This window comes from Strigops habroptila, chromosome 10 (genome assembly GCF_004027225.2).
Source record: "Strigops habroptila isolate Jane chromosome 10, bStrHab1.2.pri, whole genome shotgun sequence".
In the NCBI taxonomy this organism is placed as follows: Eukaryota; Metazoa; Chordata; class Aves; order Psittaciformes; family Psittacidae; genus Strigops; species Strigops habroptila.
Window position 1 is genome coordinate 25,164,331 of NC_046359.1, and position 26,152 is coordinate 25,190,482.

The 26,152-nt window shown below is 36.4% G+C and overlaps 1 protein-coding gene across 2 annotated transcripts in view; it reads right to left on the reverse strand.

Moving 5' to 3' along the window:
• The window catches only part of BTBD9 (BTB domain containing 9), a 128,781-nt gene that overhangs the window by 11,519 nt on the left and 91,110 nt on the right, over positions 1 to 26,152 (reverse strand). The window contains exons 10-11 of one of the 2 annotated variants that reach the window (XM_030499211.1): positions 20,073 to 20,180; positions 2,101 to 2,179 (exon numbers count right to left, since the gene is read on the reverse strand). In XM_030499211.1, coding sequence (XP_030355071.1) covers positions 2,101 to 2,179; positions 20,073 to 20,180 — 187 coding nt within the window. Of the gene's footprint in view, positions 1 to 2,100; positions 2,180 to 7,442; positions 8,494 to 20,072; positions 20,181 to 26,152 lie in introns of those variants that run through there. The other variant, XM_030499212.1, reaches the window with a different exon arrangement.

Here is a 26,152-nt window from a genome sequence, read left to right on the forward strand (position 1 = left end):
TTTTAAAATGAAATTGTTCACAAAATAGAGAAATTTCATGGGGTTTTTTTTTCAATTCCAAAAATCAGCTCTTCCCTTTGGAAAGTACAGATTGTGCTTCAAAGTTCAAAGGTACATATTGGTAAAACAAATAGGGAGCATTTTTGTACCTATCACAGTAAAACTCCTTAATGAAAATATGCTGCCATTAGCATCTACTGCTTAAAATGAGAGTGGTTTGACATAAAATAAATACAACCAGCTGTGGGCAAATAAATCTGGAAACTGTTTGTGTTCTTACTGAAGAGACTACTGAGACTATAGACTCCAGAACAAACCAAGACTTTGGCTACACTGTTATTATTTAAATTGGAAGTATGAAAAAAACTTGGTACCTGATCTGGAAAACAAAAATTTATGACAAAATGTTACAGAGCGTCTGTTTAATATAAATCAAAAATGTAATTCAGTAATAGGTACATGCTGATAACGTTCCTCCTCTACAATCTTTAGGAGAAATAATAAAAATAAAAAAGTGTTGTGTACAGATTTTAAAGACAAAAGAGCAGAAGACCCAGAACAGCAGCATCTGTTTATAGTTCCACTGAGCCATTACATAAACAGCTGTAACCTCAGTTTGCACATACTGATCTTCACTACAGTTATGCACTACTCCATATAAATAACTACACAGGATATTATATTCCTTGGGAATAATAACCAATTTGAAATTAGAATTGTGTTTAAAAGCCCATTACTCTTCAGGGCTTAAGGCTACCTTTGCAAATCAAAAGTTGGAAGTAGTTTCCCATAGGCTGATTTGCTAAGTTTACACGCTTGCATCTCATTCTTTTTTAATAGAGATGAGAACTTACAGAGAGTGGCACGAGAGCAAAGAAGACACTCTGTATGGATCAGTAATGGAAAAGGTCTTCTTCATGAATCTACAACAACCCTGGAGGCAGCTTCTGATTCTGTGGTTTTAAGAACTCACTGAAGTGTACACTGCAAGAGACAGCGCTTAGGAAAAAAAGAACTGCTTTCCCAGTTCAGTTGATTGGTCAGCTTCTTTCCAACTGTCTGCTGAGAACTAATGTTCACATCTGGTGAGGCATATGTTTGCAATAATTGCTCTAAAATTGGACATAAGCAATGCTATTTGAGAATTCTCCCAATGCTTAAGAACCAGCAACCCCATATGCTGAATATGATCAGAAATTGTGACTCCTAGAGTTGACAAACTCTAATTACTACAAATTTAATAGTGCTATCCACAGTTTATTGTAAAGTGTGAAAATACAATGATTTGCAGTGAACTACATGTATGGGATGTAGTCATGCATCCATACACACAGAAGCAGCCGCTTTTGGTGCCTCTTATAAACTCAGCATATAGGGTCCTAATCTCAAAGACTTACATATATTCTTAAATTCACATATTGTAAATTGTTTTACTGAAGTAATCTGTAAAATCTGGACTTCATCTGAGACAATACACAACAATTACAAAAGATAGAAGCACAAGCAAACAATAAAAGGATGATACTGCACTCAGTCAGTTACGGCAAAATATTTTTTTTCTGTATAAAATGAACTGAGAAGAGTCTTTTGGTTTGGCCACTACTGGTAAATGATTTACCAAGTATGAAAATTAATTATAAGAGAATCTTATGCAAATAAGATGTTCTTATGAAGACTGAGATGCTTCTTATGCTTTATTCATTCAAAAGAAAATATAAAGGTGAAAAAAACAAATAATCAGAGACTATACACCTTTCTCTAGTGCACTAAAATGGTATTGTCATCGTATATCAAATAAGGATTAATTTAAAACCAAACCCAACAGGAATGTTTGACAGCATTATAGAAAGGGCAAAGCCAGAAACACTTTACTTTGTAAACCCCAGACTGGCAACAATCCTTCAAATCTGTAGGAAAGACGATAACACAGTTCACAAATACTCCAATACAAAAAGCATTCATTCTTATTTTGCAGGGCTGCCAGAGCAAGGAAAACGAAGCGAGTACATTTTAGAAGGTATTCTCAATTTCATTGCAAGATATGGAAACTATGCTGCTGCATATTCATGAAGAATACAGGTTTTCTTAAAAGTTCCTTACCTCATTAGCTGTGTTGTGAGTTCCGACTATTCTGATAAAAGATGCAGGTTGTTTATCAAAAGTGATTGTTTGCCAGGATCTTAAAAAAAATTCCAGAAAGACATACCAATATTAAACACGGTCACAATAGCTTGCAGTAAAATATACAGAGAATCCATTCAAGTGACAGTATCTACTATTATCACTTAATAGGGTAAACAGAGAAACACTTTTCATCACCCGAATTTCCAGCATTCCCTGTTCATTTTTAACGTGCTTTGACTCTGCTTATATGTTTTCATACATATGGTATGCTACTAAAATTCGTGTGCAGGAAGAATACGCATACTATTGCTCGTAGTTAAAAAAAATGGTAAAAGAAAAAAATACCTGAATCAAAGTCTAAAATCCTTGACTAATACTGACTCATTAGATAAACAAAAGATCAGATAAATAAAAGTTAATGCATCCACCTGTTCACTACTCATGAAAAATCATCAGAGCTTTTTTAAAGAAATTTACAGTTCTAGGGAAAGAAAATCCCACACACCCAAAACCTCAAATAAACTCCTACTACTCTAAGTGGAGCAGTTGAGGCAGAGGAGCCAAGCTTCCCTTGTACAGGCCAAGGTCCTTCCAGTAAATTGCAGGTGACATAAAGCATTCTTTGCAGTTCAGGCTGTGAGGATTTCCTCACCCTGACACAGAGGCAGTGGGGAGAACAGACCAACCCCCAAAGCTGGAGTATAACTTTTTGGGCTAGACTGAGAGCCCCAGGGGTAGATTGGGACCACTATAATTTTCCTTCCTCATTCATATTCTTCTGATCTGGGTGAGGTAAGCCACCTCAATCAGCCTAATACACAGCAGAAAGACAGCAATTCTTACCATACCTTTGTGTATGATATTTCTGTAATACCTTTATGGAATACACTGAGAGTTAAACAGAAGAAACAAAAAGAGTAATAGGAACTAGAGGTTTCAGTTTGATGCCAGTCTTCCACTAAACTAGATTAATACTTGAAAACATTAGAATTTAAATTATTTTGTATTAATAAAACATGAAAGCTAGATACAGAATTTAACTTTTTTAGCAAAACTAGACTGTCACAGAAGGCTTCAGAAATAAAATGTAGTTAAGGATAACTTGATTAACTCACTACAGAAGAAGAACATGGGATAGTTTTCCTGAATATGTTCAGAACACCTTTGGAAGTGTTCATATAAGAAATAAGGGACCAAAGCAAAACTGGAATAAAACAACACTTGCCACCAGTAGACTACCCCAAAGCCTGGCAGGATGAACTGCTTGGTTGCTGACCATTTGTCAGGAACTTGAGTTTTCCCTTAGTAGGAAAATCGCTGTCACAAACATAGCATTTCTGGGTTTAATTTAGTTGACTATTACTTTTATCACTGCTGTCAGGTTATATTTGCTTAAAGAAGATTATGAACCCAATCAAGACCTAATTTCAAGTAGTCTACTGGTATTACTGCATGAAGTAATGGATGCAATTAGAGTTACTCATCATAATAGAAAGGTGCGGTCTGTGTCAGGCCTCAGAGGTACAGCAGTTATCTACCTAACGGCATGGTTTATTTATATCCCTTATGTGGCTATGTCCTTATTTTAAATTTCAGGTTGTTTCTTCAAGCTCTAAATAAAATATAAAATGAGAATGAACTATTTTGTTGACTGTCTCAAGACCTGAAAGACTGCTACGATTTAAACATTTTTTTCCTTAAACAGGGGAAAATCTCCCCTCCATACAAAACTCTTATGAGTTTCCTACTCATATCACAGCCAGGCAGTTCCTCTTCATGCCAAAGCTGAGTGGCTGGGACCACCAGATGATTGCAACACTACTTTTCAAAGTATCACAATAGGGTTCATTATGCATATGCTTTCACATTTATACACACACACTTTATGCAAGGAGAGTGGTGATGTAAAAATCTGATTTCCCTATTTATTGATTTGGAAAATATTCTGAAGCTATTCTGAATAAAAGAGTTTAAAATCCTAAAGAAGCCAGGGTTGTTTAGTCTGGAGAAAAGGAGGTTCAGGGCGGACCTTACTGCTCACTACAACTACCTGAAAGGAGGATGGAGAGAGGAGGTGGCAGGTCTCTTCTCCCAAGTAACAAGTGATAGGACAAAAGGTAACAGCCTCAAGCTGCACCAGGAGAGGTTTAAACTGGGTATTAGGAAAAACTTCTTCACCAAGAGGGTAGTCAGGTATTGGAACAGGCTGCCCAGGGAAGTGGTAGAATCACCGTCCCTGGAAGTGTTCAAAAACTGTGTAGATGAGGTCCTCAGTGACATGGTTTAGTGGTGGTCTTGGCAGTCCTGGGGTAACAATTGGACTTGATCTTAAAGGACTTTTCTAACCCAGCTGATTCTATGATTCTATGACATGGTCATAAAGAAGCTACCAGAACTTACTTCTCCCATAAACTCATATTGTTGTCTTTGGACTTCCTGTATCTCTGTACTCCCTATTAGTGACCCTATAACAAATAAATTTTTCATGGTTTAACTTTTTTAGATATTCAGGCTGTGTTGGTCTTTTTCTTGGCTTCCACACCTGTCTTGCTGGTTGATTCCTTTTGGATTTGCTGCTCAATCTGAAGCAGCCCTGGTCATCACTTTCACACCACAAATAATCACTACCTCAAGCTGAGGTTTACATCTCTCAAAAACTCAGGACTAGCAGCCGACTCAGATTTATACCAGGGTCCTCAAGCCGAAATGCAGCACTACAAGTTGTTTGGCTAGCAAAGGTCTCCTGATACCACAGCTCCATTTTCCAAAATAAATTAGCCTTGTTACAGCCCTATGGTGTTTTATTTAATACTCTGCATCTCACCTCAGCCACCAGACTTTTCTCTCGTTCTGCCTGACACCCCTAAGGAGATGCAGTAATTGATGATTAGCATTCCAAAGCCATGCTTGCATCCTGTGAGCCTGTCATATTTAATTACATTTTAACTATATTCGTCTTCTATAACAGCCTGAACATAATTCAGATAATTATCTTTTGCTCTCTTATTCTCTGACTCTGCCTGCCTCACTTAGAGATCCTCGCAATGAAAATCACTTTCTCTCCTCAAACATACAAACAGACTCTTGGGCCAAGCGCTTTCATCTCTCCAACAGCAACAGCTGTCACTGAAAACTCAATGGCTTTGTACATTCCACAATCTCTTCACCATATTCTATTCAGAGGAAGAAGAAAATCATTAGAAACCCCTCTACTTTCATGTTTCTTCCTGTCTCTTTCTTTATTAGGCTATTGCAAGAAGAATGCAAGAAATACTCATGTCCAGGTAAATTGTAACAATAACTTGCTATTGCTTAAGCTACTATAGCTCCAAAATAGCAATTCACCTCTTAAAAAATTTAATGGCTTTTCTCAGCATTTGGAATCCTTGCCTAGTTAGTTCTATGAAAAGCTGCTCTTTCTGAAGATTTATTACATATAGTAGGCTATAAATAGCGACCCTTCCCTGTTATTTCCTTCTCTTCCAGAAAGAACAAATTAAGAACGAAGTGGAAGCTTATCTTTTACTGAGGTTTTCTAATGAGCCACTTGCACTACAGAATAGTTCCACGCTGTGGGCTCACCACAGCATCACTGATTATAGCTGAAACCAAATTCAGGACAAAGATGTAAGATGAAAGAGAAAGCCATTACATGTAACTAACATTCAACAAGCTGTAACTGTTCATTCAACAATTGTTCATTCAACTGCTTCAGACTAAGCATGTACTTTTTGTGTGCACGCTGTGTCTCCTCACTTTCCAAGGTGACATACAACCTCCATTTTCTGTTCCCCACTCCAAGCAGCAAAGCAAAGCAAAGTTGGAAACAAATGCGGAAATGAACACCACACCCTGAAAAATGTCAAATATCAGCAAGTAACCTCTAATTTACTTTCAAATATTTGTCCACATATGCCTCATTCTATATAGTAGGTGAAAAAACACTTCTTAGCTTATTTGGATATGGACTTCTTCAACTTGAAACATATATAACATATTTTAAAGAAACACAGCATTTATTATGATGGAATAGTGAGGAGATGCTTGTAAAAGCAGATAACAGGAAGAGTTATGTATTCTTTCCATACATCAGTCTATGACTGTACTGATGTAAACAAGGCAGCAAGTAACTAGCAAGTGATGCTGCCAAACAAAAAATTGCATGCACAGATAAACAAGCCAACAGAGACTCGAGAAGTACCGTAATATGTTCTGCATGATGTGCGCTTTATAAGCACAGAAACGTGCACTAAAAATGCTGTAACAGTTACTGTTATACAGGCATTTTTCTTTGTAAAATACCAAAAAGGTCTACAGCTACCTTATAAATTGCCTATAAAAAACATGTTTTCCACCATAACAGTACTAAACAATAAAGTGAAGTAGTACTCCCTCTCCTGTTAAAGCTGTAATTTAAGATACTAATTCAGAGCCAGACCTATAAAGCACAAAAATCAAACTGGGTAGCTGCCTCAGCCTTCACCGCCTTTCCATCCCATGCCAGAGGGGGAAGATAAAGCATGAGGAAGAAAATATTCCAGGGAATCAAAGGTAATCTACATTTTGGGTTCTAAATTAAGTAAAATTAAATGTAGTCCTATCCCTGGTTTACTCAACTAAAAACTGAGACCTAAAACTGAGTTTCCATCAATTTTGCTGTCATCATGGCAGCACTCCCTAAAATGGTGGCCCATCAAATGTGGTACTTCTAAGGAAGCAAGGAAGGTGCAAGCTCGAAGTAACAGCTTTCCCCTGCAGCTCTCGGAGACAGAGGCAAAACTCTTGGTTATATTTATGCATCTTGGTTTTATTTATGCGTTAGTCCATTGATGAGATAGGAAACATACTTTATCCAGTCTCATAAATAAAAAAAAAAAAAAAAAAGCCAAAACGGACTTGAAGTACTAATGGCAGAGGTAATAAAAAATAGTTAAGAGAAATATGCTGAGAATCTAGAATAAATGTGAGAATAATAAATACTAAAAATCACCTGTCACAGTATTTGTTACATAACAGCTTTATATATTGACAAGTAAAAGTCTGCATTCCTACCTTCTGGGAAAACTCCCCTCAAGTTTCTATCCTAAATACACTTCCCATAGGGAACACATAATTCTGAAAGCATCTGAACAGAATTTGTAGTTATTTCTGCCCTACGACTGGCCCCTCCCACCAATTTAAATGAAATACCTGTCCCCTAGAAGAACATTTACTAAACTGCTATGAATGTTTTATTGCATATGATTTATTGTAGAAACCAAACGTGGGCTTGATAAAGCAGACCTATCAGAATAAAAACTGACATAAAAAAGATTTAATGAAGTCTATACTGACTTTCTGACATCTTTATAAAGCTTATAATGTAAAAGACACCTTTTAGTAACCCCTGCTTTCACAGCTTCAGTGCTGACACTTTTGCCACTTTAGAAAAAATACTACATAAAGAAAATGTTAAAACATAGTCAAATTGAGCAATGGTAAAACTCAATACAGCAATTATTTTTTTAACTAAATGTAGTAACCAATTTTCAAATATATCCATATCCTAATGTAGGCAACCAGAAGCATTTTTGTACTGCATAAGCTCATATAATTTAGTTTGCTCACACATTTTTTTTCAATTTCAACAGGTGGTCTTTCTATGCTTCCAGAAATATAGTTTATATTTCAGTATCTTACACAAAACGAAATTATTAGCAATTTGCTTGCAAACGCCGTAAGCCAAATTTCTATGCTGTAGCAAGAACTGTGCAAGTAGTATCTCCATATACATCCTTGGGGGACAGCAGTGGTGGCAGACGAAGGCTGTGAACTTGAGTAACTTGACCTCTGAGTTCACGTTACATGCTTTTGTGTACACCACAGCACACATGCAGAAGACAAACATGCACAATCCTAGAGGTTGAATTGGTTTTGTTATGCTTACTCATTACCAATAGTTACTGCTCCTGATGTTCACAGATATAGCAAAGATATGAAAAGCCATCCAATGCATTAGCATACCCAGTAGTACAACTAGTACGATGCTTTTAACTTCGAAAACTTCTCCCCCCTCATAATCCTACAACAGATTGTAAGCTATTTTGTTATATAACTTTTCCTACCAATGGAGTAGTTGATTAACAGCAAATATATAAACAATATTTTTAGAGATATGAGACAGAATCATGCTCCCTATTAATCAGTTCCTTTGTAGTGTGTAGTCTAACACTGTATTTATCACACTTTTCTCTTACATTCCCTTGGGTCTGATTTCATGGCCCACTCGTAAAAGCTTCACATTTACAGCAACTGCCCTTCTATTACTGTCGATAACATCTAATTGACATGTCAAACCTCCAAGGAATGCAGTAAATTGAACCACAGCCTCTAAGAAGAATAAAACAGTAAAAAAAGTAAATCAGCATGTGCCTCCTTATAACAGCAATACAAGCATACTGAGGTTTGCTAATGGAAGGGAGGAAAACTGTTACCCTTTGTGCTACCACACTGAAGAATCTATTAACCTCAAAGGTCACAAAACAAAGCCTTGCAACCTCAGATTGAAATTCATTTAGAAAAAGCCTGAACCTGCATCCACGACAGCAGTAATTTTAGACATGAGACTAAACTGAACTAAGACAGACAAAAATAACAAATACAACTTTGCTTTCATTACAGCCTTATAGAGCAGAAAAGACGTAGCTCCCCTCACAATAGCTCCTGGTAAACTAAATTTTAGTATTTAATTTGTAACTCTGTACCTTAAAAATTTATAGACTATACGCTTGGTAAAATCCACAAATAATGTTTTAAAAAAAGAGGAAACTGGACTCACGATGAAAAAGCACAAAATAAAGTCAGGCATAACTTGTCTAAGTAGCAACCAATGTACCAGGAAAAAGGCAGAATGACATTATAAATATGTAGTTGAAGTGTATGAAAGCCATTAAGAAAGAAAAATTGGTTTACAAGGATACAAGAAAAGTAATGGAATGAAATTACGCAATATGATGTTCAGTACTGGTATAGAGAAAAAGAATTCTTATTGTGGGAACTCCGTGTAACAGAAAAGCAAAGAGCAGAATGGAAGCACCATCCCTTCAACTACATGAAACAAATTGACAGAGCACTATTCTAAAAAAATACACCACATACCACATAGTGCAGAAATCTCCAAACTAAAGATACAATAATTCTTCCATTTTGTGATGCATGGGATATAATCTGTCCTGGTAAAAACACGACTGTGAATAAATAAGTGGCTTAAAACTGCATCTATCTCAATGCAGGATATTTATAACACTAAAGACTATACCTGTTTTGGCCAGCATAAGCAAATGTGTACTTTTCAGAGTTTTAATGAAATTAGATGCTGAATATCAAAAATGTAATTAGGGAAAATCTCTAGATTTGATGCATTAACATCTGATTGACATCTTGACTATACAAGGAGATGTCAACAGTCGCTGTTTTTAATGGCTTTACCTGTAGAAAAGGGCTAGAGACAAAATAGTAACTTACCATCTAGTTCGTGTACATTTGGGCATCTGTTTTTCACTGGGTTATTAGATGATCTTATGCAACAATGAATTTCAAAGCATACAAACATAACTGCAAAACAACAGTTCAAGTATCTTGCATTCCTTTCTTATCTCAGGCAGATAAATGGGCCAGTTTCACATGAGACATCTAGAATTTGGATAACCTGTTTTGTAGTAATATTTACTTATAAAGGTGCTGAGAGGGTGCATATGTGTGGGTGCCTGTATACATGTGGGTATGTGCATTTTCAAAAGAGAGAAATATTATGACTCTGTGGAGGTAATCCAATGTATTGCCAAAGAATCTTTCCATAATATAAAAGCAGTAATCTGCACCGTTGAGTCCTTAACCAAAAGCTGCAAACTTGTTCCTATGCTGAATGGAGAAAAATCTTTGCTTAACATGATGCAAGAGAGTAGCATTCTCCTCCTAGTAACAAAATTAGGATTTATGTTACAGTTGGCAACAGCTACCGAAGACCTCTTAAGATGACAGGCTTTTCCAGAATTACTTAATGTTGTAGGTCTAAACGGGACACAAACGTTTACGGGAGGGTATATTTAAGTATTCTTAGCCTGTATGAGCAATCAATCACAGGAGGAGGACAACAGAACACACGAATACCTGAGAGGGACAAGATACACTGAAGTAAAGCTGAACAACAGAATAAAGTTAAGAGAGAAATGAACCTACTAAAAGCAAGTTTTCCTACATTGTCTAAGAGCTTCTCCATGGCAAACAACAGAAGCTCGAACAGGTTGTATATTTAAGTGAGGCTGAGCACTGTAAACAATGGTGTTTGTTGTAAGACAGAGCAACAGCCAAGATTCTGACTACTATTTATTTTATAAGACAAAATTAATATTTACTCATAAAGCAAAATTTAATTCTGTCATGGCATTATCTATCAGGTTTAAAACAGATTGATCATTTCCCATCACCTTCACCTTTAGCCTGCATCTCTAAGACTTGCAATGTGTAAATCCCCTCTTACTGATCATCTTTAATATTAAAAAATGGCCATAGTACCATCCAGCAAAATACAGCAATGTAGTCATGGTATAACTCTCAAGGAATACATGCATTTCTTGTACCTCTACACTATAAGGAACACTTACAGACCCAAGATGCTGCTGCAGAAATGGGCTGCTCAGTTATCTTAGTGTCTCAAAATCTTACATTCTTCAATCTCAGCAAGCATTTCTTGTAATTAATTATCTTCTCAGTTTTTTTTCAGCACCCTTAAACTTTTCAAAAGGCAAAGGGTTTCACCTTTTACTAACCCACCCACTATTTATCTCATCCGCTTTCCCTTTTAGCCTAGCAGAGATGACAGATTAAGTCAAAAAGAATGGGTAAAAGAGGAGTGGGCAAACTTTTATGATTAATCTCAAAAATAAGAATATGCAAATCAGGTCTTGGAGCTTCAGTATCCCAGAATGTCCCTACCTACAATAAAGACACCTTATTTATCAACTTAATATTGGTTCTACAAAACCTAATTGATTAACACTGTAGTGTTTTTGGCTGGTTTGGAGGCATGTGTTGAAAACAGGTATGGTCTCATGTTCAAGTAAATGCAGAAGACAATCCAGTGAAGTTGAGAATAAGGATTTTCTAAAATGGAACACAGGGAATGTATTCTCAGAACCAAGAAGTCTGAATGTTTCTATAATCTGGTCCCTGGGCTCAGGGAAACACAAATCTGTTTTGATTTTCAGTGTTTGTATAAATCTATCCTAACAACAAGCAGTAAAGACAATATTAGAGTAATATTACCTTGGATTCTTATGTGTTTTTCACTCCCACACCCACAACAAGTATTCTGCCTGCTACGCTATGCTGTGTTTCTGACATATTAAAGAAAAAAAAGACTGAGAAAGTCAATGGACATTGAAGTGTATCTGAATCTACTCAATGCATATGTGAAATATGCAACAAAAAGCCAACGAAATAGTTGATGTCTCAGAATGACAGATTTACCATAAAACATCAAAGTGCACATAATTGGCAAAATAGTTTAAAATAAATTCATATTGCCTTTAAGAAAGAGAAGTGAAACTACAACAAAAAGTCTTATTGAAAAGCTCTAGAAACTAGGTACTCAAAATTTCAAATATGTGTGCAAGAAAGCACTCTATTGCTTAGTGGACAGGGAGTGAGAAAAGTCTCTGTGTCAGAGAGGAAGGCAATGCTGAGCACTATATGCATGTAAATACTGCAAAGGACAAGTCTGATTATCCAACTCATGTGTCTAGCACTTACAGTAGAAGCAGTGGTTATCCATAAATAGTGAGAATTAGCTTATACTTAAAATGTAATCTAAGAAGTACAACTTGAAATTTTGCTATTTTATCACAGAAGCTTTAGAAAGTCATCTGGCAAGAATCTAAAAGGCAAAGCCATTGGAAAGTAATGTCTTTCATGTAATAATAAAAAACTTTCATGTAATAATAAAAACAATTACAATAACAAATAATAATTCTTGAAAGAAAATCATAGAATAGTTAGGGTTGGAAAGGACCTTAAGATCATCTAGTTCCAACCCCCCTGCCATGGGCAGGGACACCTCGCACTACACCATGTCGCCCAAGGCTCTGTCCAACTTGGCCTTGAACACTGCCAGGGATGGATCATTGGCAACTTCCTTGGGCAACCCATTCCAGTGCCTCACCACCCTCACTGTAAAGAACTTCTTCCTTATACGTAACCTCGACTTCCCCTGAACCCATCACCCCTTGTCTTACCAGTACAGTCCCTAATGAAGAGTCCCTCCCCAGCATCCTCATAGGCCCCCTTCAGATACTGGAAGGCTGCTATGAGGTCTCCACGCAGCCTTCCCTTCTCCAGGCTGAACAGCCCCAACTTTCTCAGCTTGTCTTCATGCCGTAGGTGCTCCAGCCCCCTTTTCATCTTCATGGCCCTCCTCTGAACTTGCTCCAACAGCTCCATGTCCTTCTTATGTTGAGGACACCAGAACTGTACACAATACTCCAAGTGAGGTCTCACGAGAGCAGAGCAGAAGGGCAGGATCACCTCCTTCACTTGCTGGTCACGCTTCTTTTGATGCAGCCCAGGATACGGTTGGCTTTCTGGGCTGCGAGCACACACTGAAGCCAGCTCATGTTCAGTTTCTCATCAACCAACACCCCCAAGTCCTTCTCTGTGAGGCCGCTCTAAATCTCTTCTCTGCCCAACCTGTAGCTGTGCCCACGGTTGCCCTGACCCAGGTGTACGACCTTGCACTTGGCTTGGTTAAACTTCATAAGGTTGGCATTGGCCCACCTCACAAGCGTGTCAAGGTCCCTTTGGATGGCATCCCTTCCCTCCAGCGTATCAACAGAACCACACAGCTTGGTGTCGTCGGAATGTTTGAATGTTTGCTTTGATTTTTATTTTAAGTAGAAGACTGCAACAGATATTTTACACATACTTAATTACCACTACTTTGAAAAAATATAAAAAAGTATTTTTTTTAGATGATATATTATCAAGTAATAATACATACATTAATTATATCATTAGCTTGACATTTTTCACTGGCCTCCGAAGAGACATTAAAGTTTACAATAGCATGGGAGAAAAATCCAATACCTAGAAGAAACAGGTACCGATAATATGGGTATTATTTGGTATTGCTTATTTTCTCTGAGGCAGAACTGAGCTAACATCCAAACTGATGTAAATTACTTTGATGTTTTCTTCACTCTCCTCACAGTAATGTGCATGAAGAAGAGCTGAGAACATCCCAGCTGTATGGCAAAAAGAGCAAAGCAAAACAGAGCAAAGCAAAACTTCAATGCATATGGCACACACAGACCTGCAGGAAAATAAATGTATGGCAAAACATTCAAGGGAGACTAAGATACTGCACTTTTCAAGTCCTTGCTACTGTGTTCAAGGCTCGTTCAAAAGATCCATGCATATCTGTGGCTGAAAAGCAACCACAAGGAACTGAAGGTGGAAGTGTGTGTGTGTGTGTGTGTGAGAGAGAGATAAATTAATAGCTTGAAAACCTTCTTGTCATCCTGAATTACCATTAAGAAACATAACTTAAAAGAAGCTAGATCTTTCTTCAATCAAATTAGACTCAGCTAAAATAAAAGCTAGCAAATGAAATGTTAGATGCAGAGTTTCCACACATCTGAGAGGCACCTAACACTCTGAAATGGAATACAAATCTGGTTTCTCTCTGTGAAATCTTAATTCTTCGTGCTTAATAAGGCAGGCCTGTGAAGCTGGAGCCCCTTTCTTCTTTGCCTTATTAGAATCTTTCAAAATATGAGCATATAAACACAAAGAAAGACATGCACTTCAATGCCTCTATCGTTCAGGGCTTTTAAGCTCAATAATTACACAAAATGACCCTTTATATCTGTCTGACTTACTCCAGTAAGCACTACTAGTGGCATAATGAGCAGATTAATGAGAATCCTCAGTTTGTTTTTGTGAAGCGAGACTTGAAATTGAGCTTAACAATGTAGCAATTTCCCAGACCTCTTGCCTGAATATGTTTCATCTTTGTATTGTACCACTGTGGATACAGTGAGTTCAGCAACTCTGAAGAAGGCATTTGGATTTCACAGAGTTGCTGTGAAATTGGCTTCATGTAAAATAGGATGAACTGTGGTTGAAATACACCGTTTGACAGAAGAGGTACAAGAAAAGTTTTGCTGTGAAATTAACTTCATGTAAAACAGGATGAAGTGTGCCATGTGCAGTTACGAGGAAAAGAATTCACACATTTCAAATATCTCTATAACGAAAGAAATAATCACATTATGATAGATATTAGCCTGCTTTCACTAAAGTATATGCAGAAAAAAAATTTCCAAATTAAGTTTGCCTACACTAGCACGGTATAAAGCAGAAGTATTTTCTCACTTGAAATCCTTGGGCAACATGGGAAACACTTTGCTGTACATTTGAAAAGTGATTTGAACTGTTAAGTGCATGACCAAATCTCTTTAAGTATTCTTTGATTTATTATCAAAGCAAATACAGCAGTGCTTGAAAACCGGAAATGCACATAGTACATCATAGGATAGAAATATGAAACTGTGGACAAGAGCAGTAAACCTCAAAGTTGAAAATTGTTCTTGAACAAACAATCAGAAGACAGTTAATAAATTTCGTTAATGAATCTCATATCCACACCCCACAGGGCTTTTCATGTGAAAGTACTAATTACAATCCTACAAAAACTACAGAAAAAAAATTGACGGGAACTGAGCTGAGAGTTTAGGATTTGGAATAGCTATTATATAATAAAAAGATAATAAGCAGTGGAAACATGAAATTAAGTTCGGAAGTTTGTAAACACCATGTCAGCAGTATACTCTGAATAACAAACAGTGAGTCCATCAGTGGAAGAAAAAGAAGATATAACCCAATATGTTATAAAACTTCTGAAAATTAAATCATGCCCTCCGTAAAACTGTCCCAAACCAGCCATACGGCCAGTTGATACCAACTGCTGTAAAATTGCCCTCCAATAAACAAAATGCATTGTCTCCCAAAGCCTAACAGAGTATTAAATCCTTTTCTCCCACTGGGAAATTGAACATGGTGTGTCTGCTGCCAACGGCTTAGATCCATTTCACAGTAAGTACACAAGAGAACTTTAAAGAACGATACTGAGTTGATAACTGCTGTGATAGCCTGTTTCGTATTTGTCTTTACATGGCTTATTTTATCAAAAGTGTCATTAACTCTGAGGTCTGACTCCTTCTTGGCCTTTCGTATCTTCTGTTTTTCATTTGACTTTCACACTCTTTGTCAGCAAATTCCTGTAACAAGTGCAGATTTCTACTGTTTAACGCTAACATGCTCAAGCCCACTTATCATAAATGTTTTAAAAAATAGACGGGAACATGACTGTTTTTCATTACTGTCATACTGTGTAGAGAAAAACACCTTATTGTGGAAAAGAAAAAAAAAAAGCCTCCGTAGAGCATTTGAAAATTGACAATTACACAACCAGCATGCACTAATTGGCTCTCACTTAGGGAAGGTATGCAAGCTTCCCCTGTGAAGATAACAGACATCCAGTTTCTGTTTTCAGCCTTTTAAAACTGGGAGAAGAGGAGGTTAGGAGTAGCCTGTCAGTTCCTGTCTTTGAGCACTGAATTATTAATTTACACAAAATACTACATTAAAAATACCATTAAAACAATCCAAAGCAGCATACTGATAGTTTAAAGGGGAAGTTCATGCTTCAGTAGATTGTCAAAACCAATATATAATATTCAAACATATTTTCATTTTCTTTCTCATCAGTTTGTTTGCCATTTACTGATCATCAAAGGTGTCTGTTGAAGTCTCTGCTACCTTTATGGTTCATCCTATCCTTTGTGACAGAGATTCAGCAAAATGATTTGGAGATCTCACAGGACACTTGCGAGACAGCACACAAATGACTTTCACAAAGGACTGTGACTCCACTGAAAGACTGGGTAGACAGAAAGCCAGGCAGCAAACAGCAAAGGAAACAACTCTTATCCACATGTCTTTGAAGACAGGAAAGTGAATAGAGAATATTACTGGCAAAGTAAATTTTCTCATTGCAAGTATTCTGCTTTTCAAATGTGGGCCCCTGTGAAATTCTCTGTATTTTAACTCAATCCACTTTCATTTGCTACTGCAGCATATTCTACACAGAAAAGCAAGTGAGTTATTTTTCTGGAGTCTACTGCAGCATACTAAACACAGAAATAATACCAGAAAGGGTAAACCCGGTATTTCAACACCTTATCAACCACTTAGACTGTACACATGTCTCGAAAATTTGTAAGAGAAACAGACATAATTTGGAGTATACATTTTGGAAAGAATTCATATTTTAGCCTGACACAAATACAAGTATAATGATTCTTAACTGACTGCTGCTGAGAGGTACTTGTAGTGAAACCGGCAATCACAGTCCCACGCAAGGACATGTGTTCTTCTCATTTTCTTTAAACAAAGACATATAAGCTTAAGACAATTTTTATACCTCTTTAGGATTAGACCTTTTTAGACTTCAATGTCCAAGTATTCATCAAAAAAAATTAGAATTTGGCCAAGAGAAAAAATTGCTGCAAACTTCGACCGCATTAGCAAAATATTTGGTTTGTTTCTTCCAGGTGAGAGAATGCTGCAGTATTCATTAATATATAGAGAACAAAGGGTGGTGTAGCTTCCACCCCATTATGCTGTAGTCTGGTTAAGGCAAACTGATGAATGCAGGAATCTCTAACTGTTTGCCTTAACCCGATGGTGAGTCAAATACAGACACAGTGCATGAGTTTGATTCTTGCTTTTCTTTGGGGAGTGCCTGAATGACTTGACTAAAAAGGCATTCAGAGGCAGATTTCTCTCTGTTGAAGATGTTTACATAACATACCAATGTAATCATGGTAAGAGGAAGGACAGAGACAGGGATCCCGCATCCAGCAGGAGTATCTTTACCATTAAACTATGACAGCAAACCAGACAAACTGCACCGCCTCTGCCTTACTACAGCATCTGTTAATTTTGGTTAAAATCCAACTCTTCAACTCCTCTGCTTGTTGTTGACGTTAAAATTACATAAAATGAAAATAACTTGTTTGTTTTCATGGTAAAGCCCCATATTTTCAATTTGTTTTGAGCTGGGCTTTTTATAAACTTACAGAAACTAAATAAAAAAGTCAGTTCTTCACATATTCCTCGTTGACTCGTTCAATTTTCTTTTCTTAAGTTCTCTCCAACACCATACCAAAACCTTGCCCAATAATTTTAAGTGAGGGTCTTCACTCAGTGCATGAGTCACTGAATGATGCCTCTTCCATTCTACATTCAACTGGTTTTGAGCACTAACAGTATGGCTTTTTAGGTCATAGTACAACATTTCCGTATTTTTCATAAAAGAAAAGTGGTCCAGCTCTGACTGTATGCAATTATGATCCTCTGTACCTTACAGACCAGTCCTAACATTTGTAGCATTTGGCAGTTATATAGTATTTTATATATTTAATTTACATAATTAACATTTAAATATACATATATTGTTGTATATATTTCTTTTTCTATATGATACATATACTTATTTATATAGTATTTAGAGTTATCTACCTACCATTAAAATTACAGAAATTTTTGGGCTGAAGTCATTTCAGCACTTCTGCAACTTCTACTTGAAAAGAAAATTAAACATATTTAAAACATTTTCTTTTCCGTGGTGGTCTGACTGAAAAAAACCCCCCACCTAATTCGCTGATCATAAAGGGCAAGAGATTTAAATTGAAAATCAAAAAGTGCTGTTAAATGCAAAGAAATCACTTGAAAACTGGGGGGGAGGAGGGAGTGGGGCACAAACTTTTTAACTTATCTCAGTTACAGACAAGACAGTATTTAAATGTAACTGCAGACGACCAAAAACTTTCAACGTAGTAAGATTTTTTACAAATTGATGCTTTTTCTTTAGAATTTTCTAGTCCTTGTTAAATTGAATTGTTCTGGAGTCCACTGAGCTTTTGTAATTGTAAGCTTCAGGACCAGGTCTCTGTATTTGTTTAGAAATCAGAAATCAGGCAAAATGCAATTCTCTAATCCACATGAAAATAGTTCTTGCAACCACAGCTTTGCGAACTTCCAGAGCATCTAGGTCTTGATCCAAGATATTGAAGTATACTATGAGAAGGTAGCTATCTTTACTTCAGGGATGCACCTATACTTTTCCAAGGTTTTTCTTTAAAAAAAGTGGTTTGAACATGGTGAGTAGATATTTGAACTGGGTAGTCAATCAGCAATTCTACCTGCACTGTACATACTTAAGCAAGTGCTCCTTTTGTCTGTTACAGGCCATTAGTATCAAAATGTACAAGGAAAACGTGCAAAAAGATTCTGATTCTGAGTCTCTCTCTTTTGCGGTTTCAGCCTTTCAGTGCTCCCACTGCTGGAGGCACACAAAAAGATGAATTTTATCTATTACACTGAGATGCCTCTGAGAATGATTAAATCTCCTTTACTCTTTCTCCAGACCTGCAGGCAGAACCCAGGTTTTCTGCTCATCAATACCCTGCCCTTTACAGACAGTGAAAAGACATGTCAAGTTCTCCTTCACCGACATGTCTAGATGGCATTGTAACACCCCTCTTTGAATTCTACTATTTCTTAAGAGATGGAATATCAACTTCAGAAAAATGAGTATCAGCAGCATCACTAGAAAGGACTGAATAACTCTCTTGCTCTATGTGACAAACTGAGCTATTGTAAAATCAATTTTGTTTCAGTTGAACAAATACACAAATACAGAATGGGTGGGGATGCCCCCAAATGAGCTGATGACTTCAGTTTTGTCCCAGGAAGGAAAGCATGTGTTACGGAAATCTGACTCAGAGAAAAAGAGGTAAACAAGATTTTTATAAGTCTGAGCTTCCCTGGGGATCAGCCAAGAGATCATATGCTATCAACATTCACTGACTGCTGAGCGTACCTGTCTTTGGGATACATAAGGTACAAATTTGCAGACTGTCTTTCTAGTCCCATGAGAATGGGATTTAAGTATCTGGGTAATTCTTTACTTGTAATTTAAACTATCAAATGGTTTAAGATGACTATCAACACTGAATTATTCTTCCATACGAGAAGAATAGGTTTTATCGGCAGACCAAATAATTGCAGAAAAGCCAATAGAGAGAATACATGTGGAGAGTATTCGCTCATCATTTCTTCTGATTTAAGTATACGAATGAAAATGAAACAATTTTTCATTTTAACTGCTTTTTAAGAAGCATATTTTTTCTAAGGAAGGGTCTGTTCAAAAGTAGAGTGGTCAGTGCATGTAAGTCAGGTTCTCTGCTTTTCAACAGAGACAAGGTCAAACTTAGGTAAACTGTTTGATCTATTATGATTTGGACCCTACCCTCACTCTCCCTACCCCCTTCAAATATCCTACAATACACTTATGTGCTTTGATAAGGGAGAAAGGCATTTGATTAAGAAAATCTTTTACCAAGCATACTCTCTTTCCTCTCTTACAATGTTTCTCAAGGCAGGGTGATTTGACACCAAGGTCACAATAAACACGTGAACTTCAGAGAAACATGGTTTAACTTCCAGTGATCACAAAACCAACGGTATGGGAGGCAGACTGCTTCTGAGAATGAACAATTGAACTAATTATTTGAAGATCCAGTACTGATGTGGATCTTCAGAACTTGATTCTGATTTGAAAGTCTTGATATTCGACCACACTAGAATCTGTTACCTCTTAAAGTTGTATTTACAAGGGTCTAGAGTTCATGATCTACAGGTCATCTAATGATCATTCTTTTCACAGTCAAAAAGTCATCTATGTAAGTACTGAACAAAAGGATATATAAAAAAAACCCAACAACCCAAACCCAGTAACAGTTTTCAGTTATGACTTCGTGCAAATAAGTGGAAAATATTAAACTCACTTGCAGGAAATTTTTGTGCGATCAGCCACCATAGTCCACTGCTGCTGATTTGTTGAAACCTCAATGTAGTAGCTGTAGCTCCGATCATCACAGTCCCAAAGAAGCAACCTACATATGAAGAAGTTGAGTGATAAGTAAAATAAGCATTAAAGCAAGCTGCCTAAGTTCTCCAGGCATTTATTTCCTCCTCTTAAAATTTAACTGTTTCTTTTTTGGAATATGCCTCTAACACTTAGCAAGGTTTTTACTGTTTCTGTCATCTCAAACCTGAGTGTCTCTATTCTTATTAACCTAAGGCCAGTAATAGACTTCAGTTTTATAATAACCACCTTACTAACATTAATCTATTACACTTATCCAATTACTTTTCATTTACTTAAAAGTCAATAATGAACTAATTTATTTGGCATGTGGCATTGCCTGCTTTAAACCTGAATCAAAGATCTGTTTGGAAAGGGCAACTTAAGAAGGGAAAGAAAAAAGTTTTGGGTGACTAAAAAGATTACTATGTCTTTTTAACTGTATTCTCTTTTTTTTTTTTTTTAATGTATCAGAAATGTTAAACAGAAAAAGGCAAGTAGGAAAATGGGAATTCCCAGTCCTGGTTCATCATAATATGGGGAAAAAGGCAATGAATTGCTGATCAAACTACTAAAAAGACAGAAGAAAAAAGAAGAAAATACGAGGTCTTAAGGACTCATTCCATACTCATTCTAACAAACATGCAGCTCTTCAGGAAAGGCCCTAAGTGACATATTGAACAGCCTTCAATTTTCATACTTGTCTCTCAGAGAGGAAGATCTGAAGCATCAGGGATGCGATTTAACTTAAGTATATAATTCTCAAAAAACCACATCTGGCAAATGTTGCATCGTCTGTGCCTCTTCTCTTTACATGGTGATTATCTCCATTGTAAGAGATAATCACCATGTAAGAGATATTTGAAACCTCAACATTATTCCTCAATTTAATTTTCTTTCTAAGGATATGAATTAAAGCACAATCAAGAGCCTTGCCTCCTCTCTTCCCCTCAGTGGGTGGGATTGAGATATGTGTATTTAAGAACGGTATCCAGCACAGAATGCCTACTTTGGCAAAAGCCATGAGAAATTCTATCAGATAATGGTAATTGTTTGCAAATCAATATGGAGCATCCTTTTTTCCAATAAATCATCCAGAAATGAAATGAGCGTTTTTACAGAGGCAATGAACTGGCCCGAACAGTGTCAATCGCTTCTGCAATTTGTTCTTTAGAAGCAGTTAAATGTTATCCATATTTTGATTGATAGGGATTTGCCTACATTTTACATAAACCACTTGTAACTCCACTGATTAGCAAGTACAGTTTAGAAAAACCTAAGTGCTGTTCTTACTGTTTTCATATAAACTCAGTGGCAAACGTAATATCAAAACCAAAATTTGAAAAATGTTTTCTCTTTAAATTAGAGGTGACTAAAGACAAAACCAGCATCCTGCATTTACCGTTATCTGAAATAATGCTCTCTCTCAAACCTACCCAAAGTTTTGAAATTGCAACATCCTAACTGAACAATCCAGATGACGCCTGTTCTGGAAAATTAAGATTTGCTGATTTTGTTTTTTGTTAAAACTCTTATTCTCTGAATCCTTCCTCAATACAACAACGAAAAATAAATACTCTACTGAAATATATTGTCTGTTACCAACTGTTTGATCCTCAGCAGTTGGTGAAAGTTAGCTAAAGCTTACTAAGATTGCTGCTTAAGTCTGACTATTTGTTACAGAAGCAAATGAACCTGCTGTAATTCAATAACTGAAGCACAGCTATCCAAAACAGCTATAACTGCAACAATGACCTAAATAAGAGTAACTACAGCCACATGCACACAGAATTGTGAAAGCCAGGTAATACAGCTAAGCTAGGCTCTTTCTCCAGCTGTGAGGAAGAACTACCACAGATCTCCATTTTTCGAAGTGCAACAGATAAGCATCCATTAATTGTCAATGAAAATAGCTGAGACATACATAAAAAGAAAAGGAACTTGTGACACACTACAGACATTTCCCCGGCGTAGAGTTTCAAGCTGTCTCTCTTTAATTGTCTTACAGAAGAATACCTAAGTCCTGTATTATAAATTCCTTTCTTACAGTGGAGAAAGTCTTTCTTGTTTTCAGCTGCTACCTCTTCTGGGAGGAATATAACTGCAAAAAACCATTGCTCAGTTCTAACTTTTAAAAAAACCAACACTGCTAGAGGGGGAAAAATGACCTAGCCAGTTGCTGAATGCAGAATCCTTCCTTTTACAGAGAGAAGGATTTTAAGCTGTCCCAAGCAGCAGCTGGAACACCTTCAGAATTTGGTTATTGCGGACACATGTGTCTACATCTTTGCCCTAAAAAAGCAATGCTATTACCTTTTTATCAAAACAATCTGGTTCGGCTCTTCTTCTTCAGGTTTTGGAATCCTAGCATTCAAAGTGGAATCGGGTCTACTGGACATGCAGATTTAAAATAAACTCCTTAGATGCTCTCAACTGAACCCAGCTCATTAATATTATCAAAAACAATAAGCTATCAAAAATAGCTATAAGAAGTTAAAATAAAACACTTTTAACGGAAGCCTTTTAGCACACATTAATAGTGTTTATTTGCAAATTAAAAAATTCAGAGCAAAGTAAACAATAAAAATAGTTGCTCGTGGTGTCATGAAAGACTTAAAAAGTAAAAACCCCACATCCCAAAACAAAACCTCACAACTTCAACCCATCTCCCCCTGCTTCATCAGATCCTCCCTATTCTGCTTTTCTATTGCTTGAAGATCTCTAAATACTGAAGAGACTAAATGAAGTGATACTTTCTGTTAAAAAATAATACAAAAAAGTTTATGGATTAAAATCTTGAATTTGGTAACCACTAGTAATTGACAGATCCTGAATTAATTTAATAACTATATTTAAACAAAATCTTCTAAATGATAAAAAGAAGGAAATGAAAAACATATTTAAATTTTTTTTTAAAAGGCTATTAAAATGTAACTAATTACATTTTTCAATAGGATTCTTTTCATCATGGGGCTCAGTGTTGTTTCCTTGATGCATGTTCTCAAAGCTATGATCAAGAGTTTGAATATCAGAAGCACACTGGTGACTGTAATTTCAACTAACAACACTGTAATTAAAACACAACTGGCTTGGCTTTAGAGCAAAAGGCTAGCAGGACATATGTGTTCCTTTTAAGAATGTGTATAATTGCACTCTCCCAAAACAACCTAGCTGAAGTTAAACAGGTTTAAAAAAGCATATGGCTTAGAATTATTACAAACCAAACAATGAGTGAATTAAAGTTGGCAGAATCTTTCCCTAAGTGACTTCACATGAATGCTAAATGTGGATTTTGTTTCTTTGGGACTTGCAAAAGAAAACAAAAAGTTCTTTCTTCACCTCCCTGCAGTAGCTTTCTTAAGAGAGATTGGGGAGGGAGGCTGGTGACAGAACCTATTTGGTATTTACTCTGCATGAAATGCCTTTCTGGATAAGCAGTGAAAAACTTGCAGGTGATTACATGAATATTCACCAGTGCACACTGAGCACAAAAGCCACTTTTTATGCCAGCTAGAGTAATCTTTGAAACACATTCTAGGCAAACTACCAGACTAAGCTTTTGTAAAGAAGCAGTGTTTTGCTAAGATGGATACTAAATGACAGGAAGGAGAATATTCCACTTAAAAAGTCTGAACTAAACTCATTGGAAATGCATCTGCCTATAGCAAAATTGCCCATGTTCCTAGGACTTTCAGTATTAGAATAAAAAGCTAAATTAGCTCTTGTTAGTAAATCATGCCCTCAGGATTGAGAAGGAAAAGTAGAACAGAGTTTTTTCTAGCTTGCACCTTGCAACTTTGTTAGATTTAAACATATTTCTCTCAGAATCATCAAATAGTTTGGGCTAGAAGGGACCTTCAAAGGTCATCTAGTCCACCACCCCTGCAATAAGCAGGGACATATTTAGCTAGATCAGGTTGCTCAGAACCACATCCATCCTGGTCTTGGATATCTCCAGGGATGGCGCATCCAACACCTCTCTGGGCAGCTTTTGCCAGTATTTTACCACCCTCATTGTAAAGAATTTCTTCCTCACGTCCAGCCTGAATCTCACATGCCACTTCTTCGCGTAAAGTCTGAGCATGTTAATCATTTAAGATGGTACTGTTACTTGCATCACATGTTGACAATGCCTCATTATATAAAATCAAAGCTTTTCAAATATAAATAAGATTTTGTATTACAGGCATGGGACACTGATTATATTGGCTACCTGTTACCTAAAAAGAAGCTATAGTACTTTTTAACAGTATTTCCCTAAATGTCATGTGTTGCCCTACGACTGATTGTTTTGTATTGAGACAAGCATTTTGTGCTGTTTCTGCTTGCTTTTTAGTCTTTAAAAAAGATTACTGTAAAAAAAAAAAAGATTGTCACTCTTTAGTTCAGACTGCTATATAACTACATATACTCAAGGTGTTAGCAGAATACAAAACAGTAACAGCCATACACCTGACAGGATGATACCTGCTTCCTGAATACTGCAAGACAGTAGTTACCATACACAGTATAAATATTTGATAATACTGTGTTCATAATCCACTTGCATAGTTACACAAATCCAAAAGACAGGAATGAAAACATAAGTAGCATCACTTGCTGAAAGACGAGGAAACAAATAAAACCCCAAACTGTATAGAAAAAGGTTTTTTTAAACAATTGTCTTTGCATTTTTGCCTCTGGTTGTCTATAATCCACTTTCATTTTCTGCAGATATTTATGTTTCAGTAGCTATCTTGCAGGAAACCAATCTCTTCAAGATGCTACAAAGGAGACAAAAGTCCTGCGTAGTTGCTATGTGCTTATATGATCATTTATTCTGACTTACAATTTCACTGTCAAGCACAGAAAATGAGCAGCAAAGAAAAACTTCATAAGCAGAAGTGGTATGGAAAATTAGAAAGCATAAGAGATGTATATGATGATGGTATAAGCAAACAGAAAACACATTAAAGCTAATTGATATCATTTGTAATTTAAGAATTACTCTGAATATGAACAACAAAACAGTTGGCTATCATGTATTCATATTAGTAATAGTCTCCGAATAGATGAAATGGGCTAAGTGGTTAATCTACTTTTACAAAATGCAAAATATTTCTATTTATTCTAACATGAAAACAACTGTGGTACAGAAAAATTCTGTCTCCCTCCACCAAATATATTATAACCAACTCTGTTCTATCTTTTTTTTATTTGGGTTGGTTGTTTTTTATTTCTTTTCCTTTCTTTTTTGGAAATTCATAGGAAAAAAACAACCCAATGAAGTTATCAGTCAAAGATAGTATTACACTTCTATTCCAGATAAATGCAGGGTGAGTTAGAGAGCTATTGTGATATGGCAGCCTTTACAATATTAAAGTTTTAGCCATTTAAAAGTTAAATTATGTTTGCTATGCTAAATACACCAATTGCTGTTCTTTCTGTTCCTAATTAAATGTAATAGGTTTTCTGTCATTGATAAGGGCCTTTTCAGAGGGGAAAAATAGCAAGTTTATTTTCTGTCCAGACAGGCAACAATGTGGAAAAACTACCTAAAGTAATGATTTCTCTGTTAACTGCTCCGAGTAGGAGTCTTAATACAACAAACCTCTTTAACAGAAAAATGTTTTCATTTCTAAATTGTCTAAAAGACAGTATTCAGTTACAACTATTTTAAAATAAAATCACAGAATAGTTTGGGTTGGAAGGGACCTTTAAAGGTCATCTAGTCCAACCCCAGTGTTTTTCAGGTCTTTTCTATTAGGAAATACTACTGAGCACAGACTATCATCACATCTGTTCCAGAATTTCTGAGTAAATTCTGGTGTGGAAAACCATGCTCCAAATTTATATAAAAATACCTGAAGAAGTATTAGACATTAACAACATTTCAACATGGCCTCTTACAGCATTCCTGTATCCAAGTGGGGAGGTTACAGTTTAGATGCATAGACTACAACACAGGTAAAAATTAGCCTGCTTGTTTAGTTCAGCAGATAATGGTCGACAGTACATCAC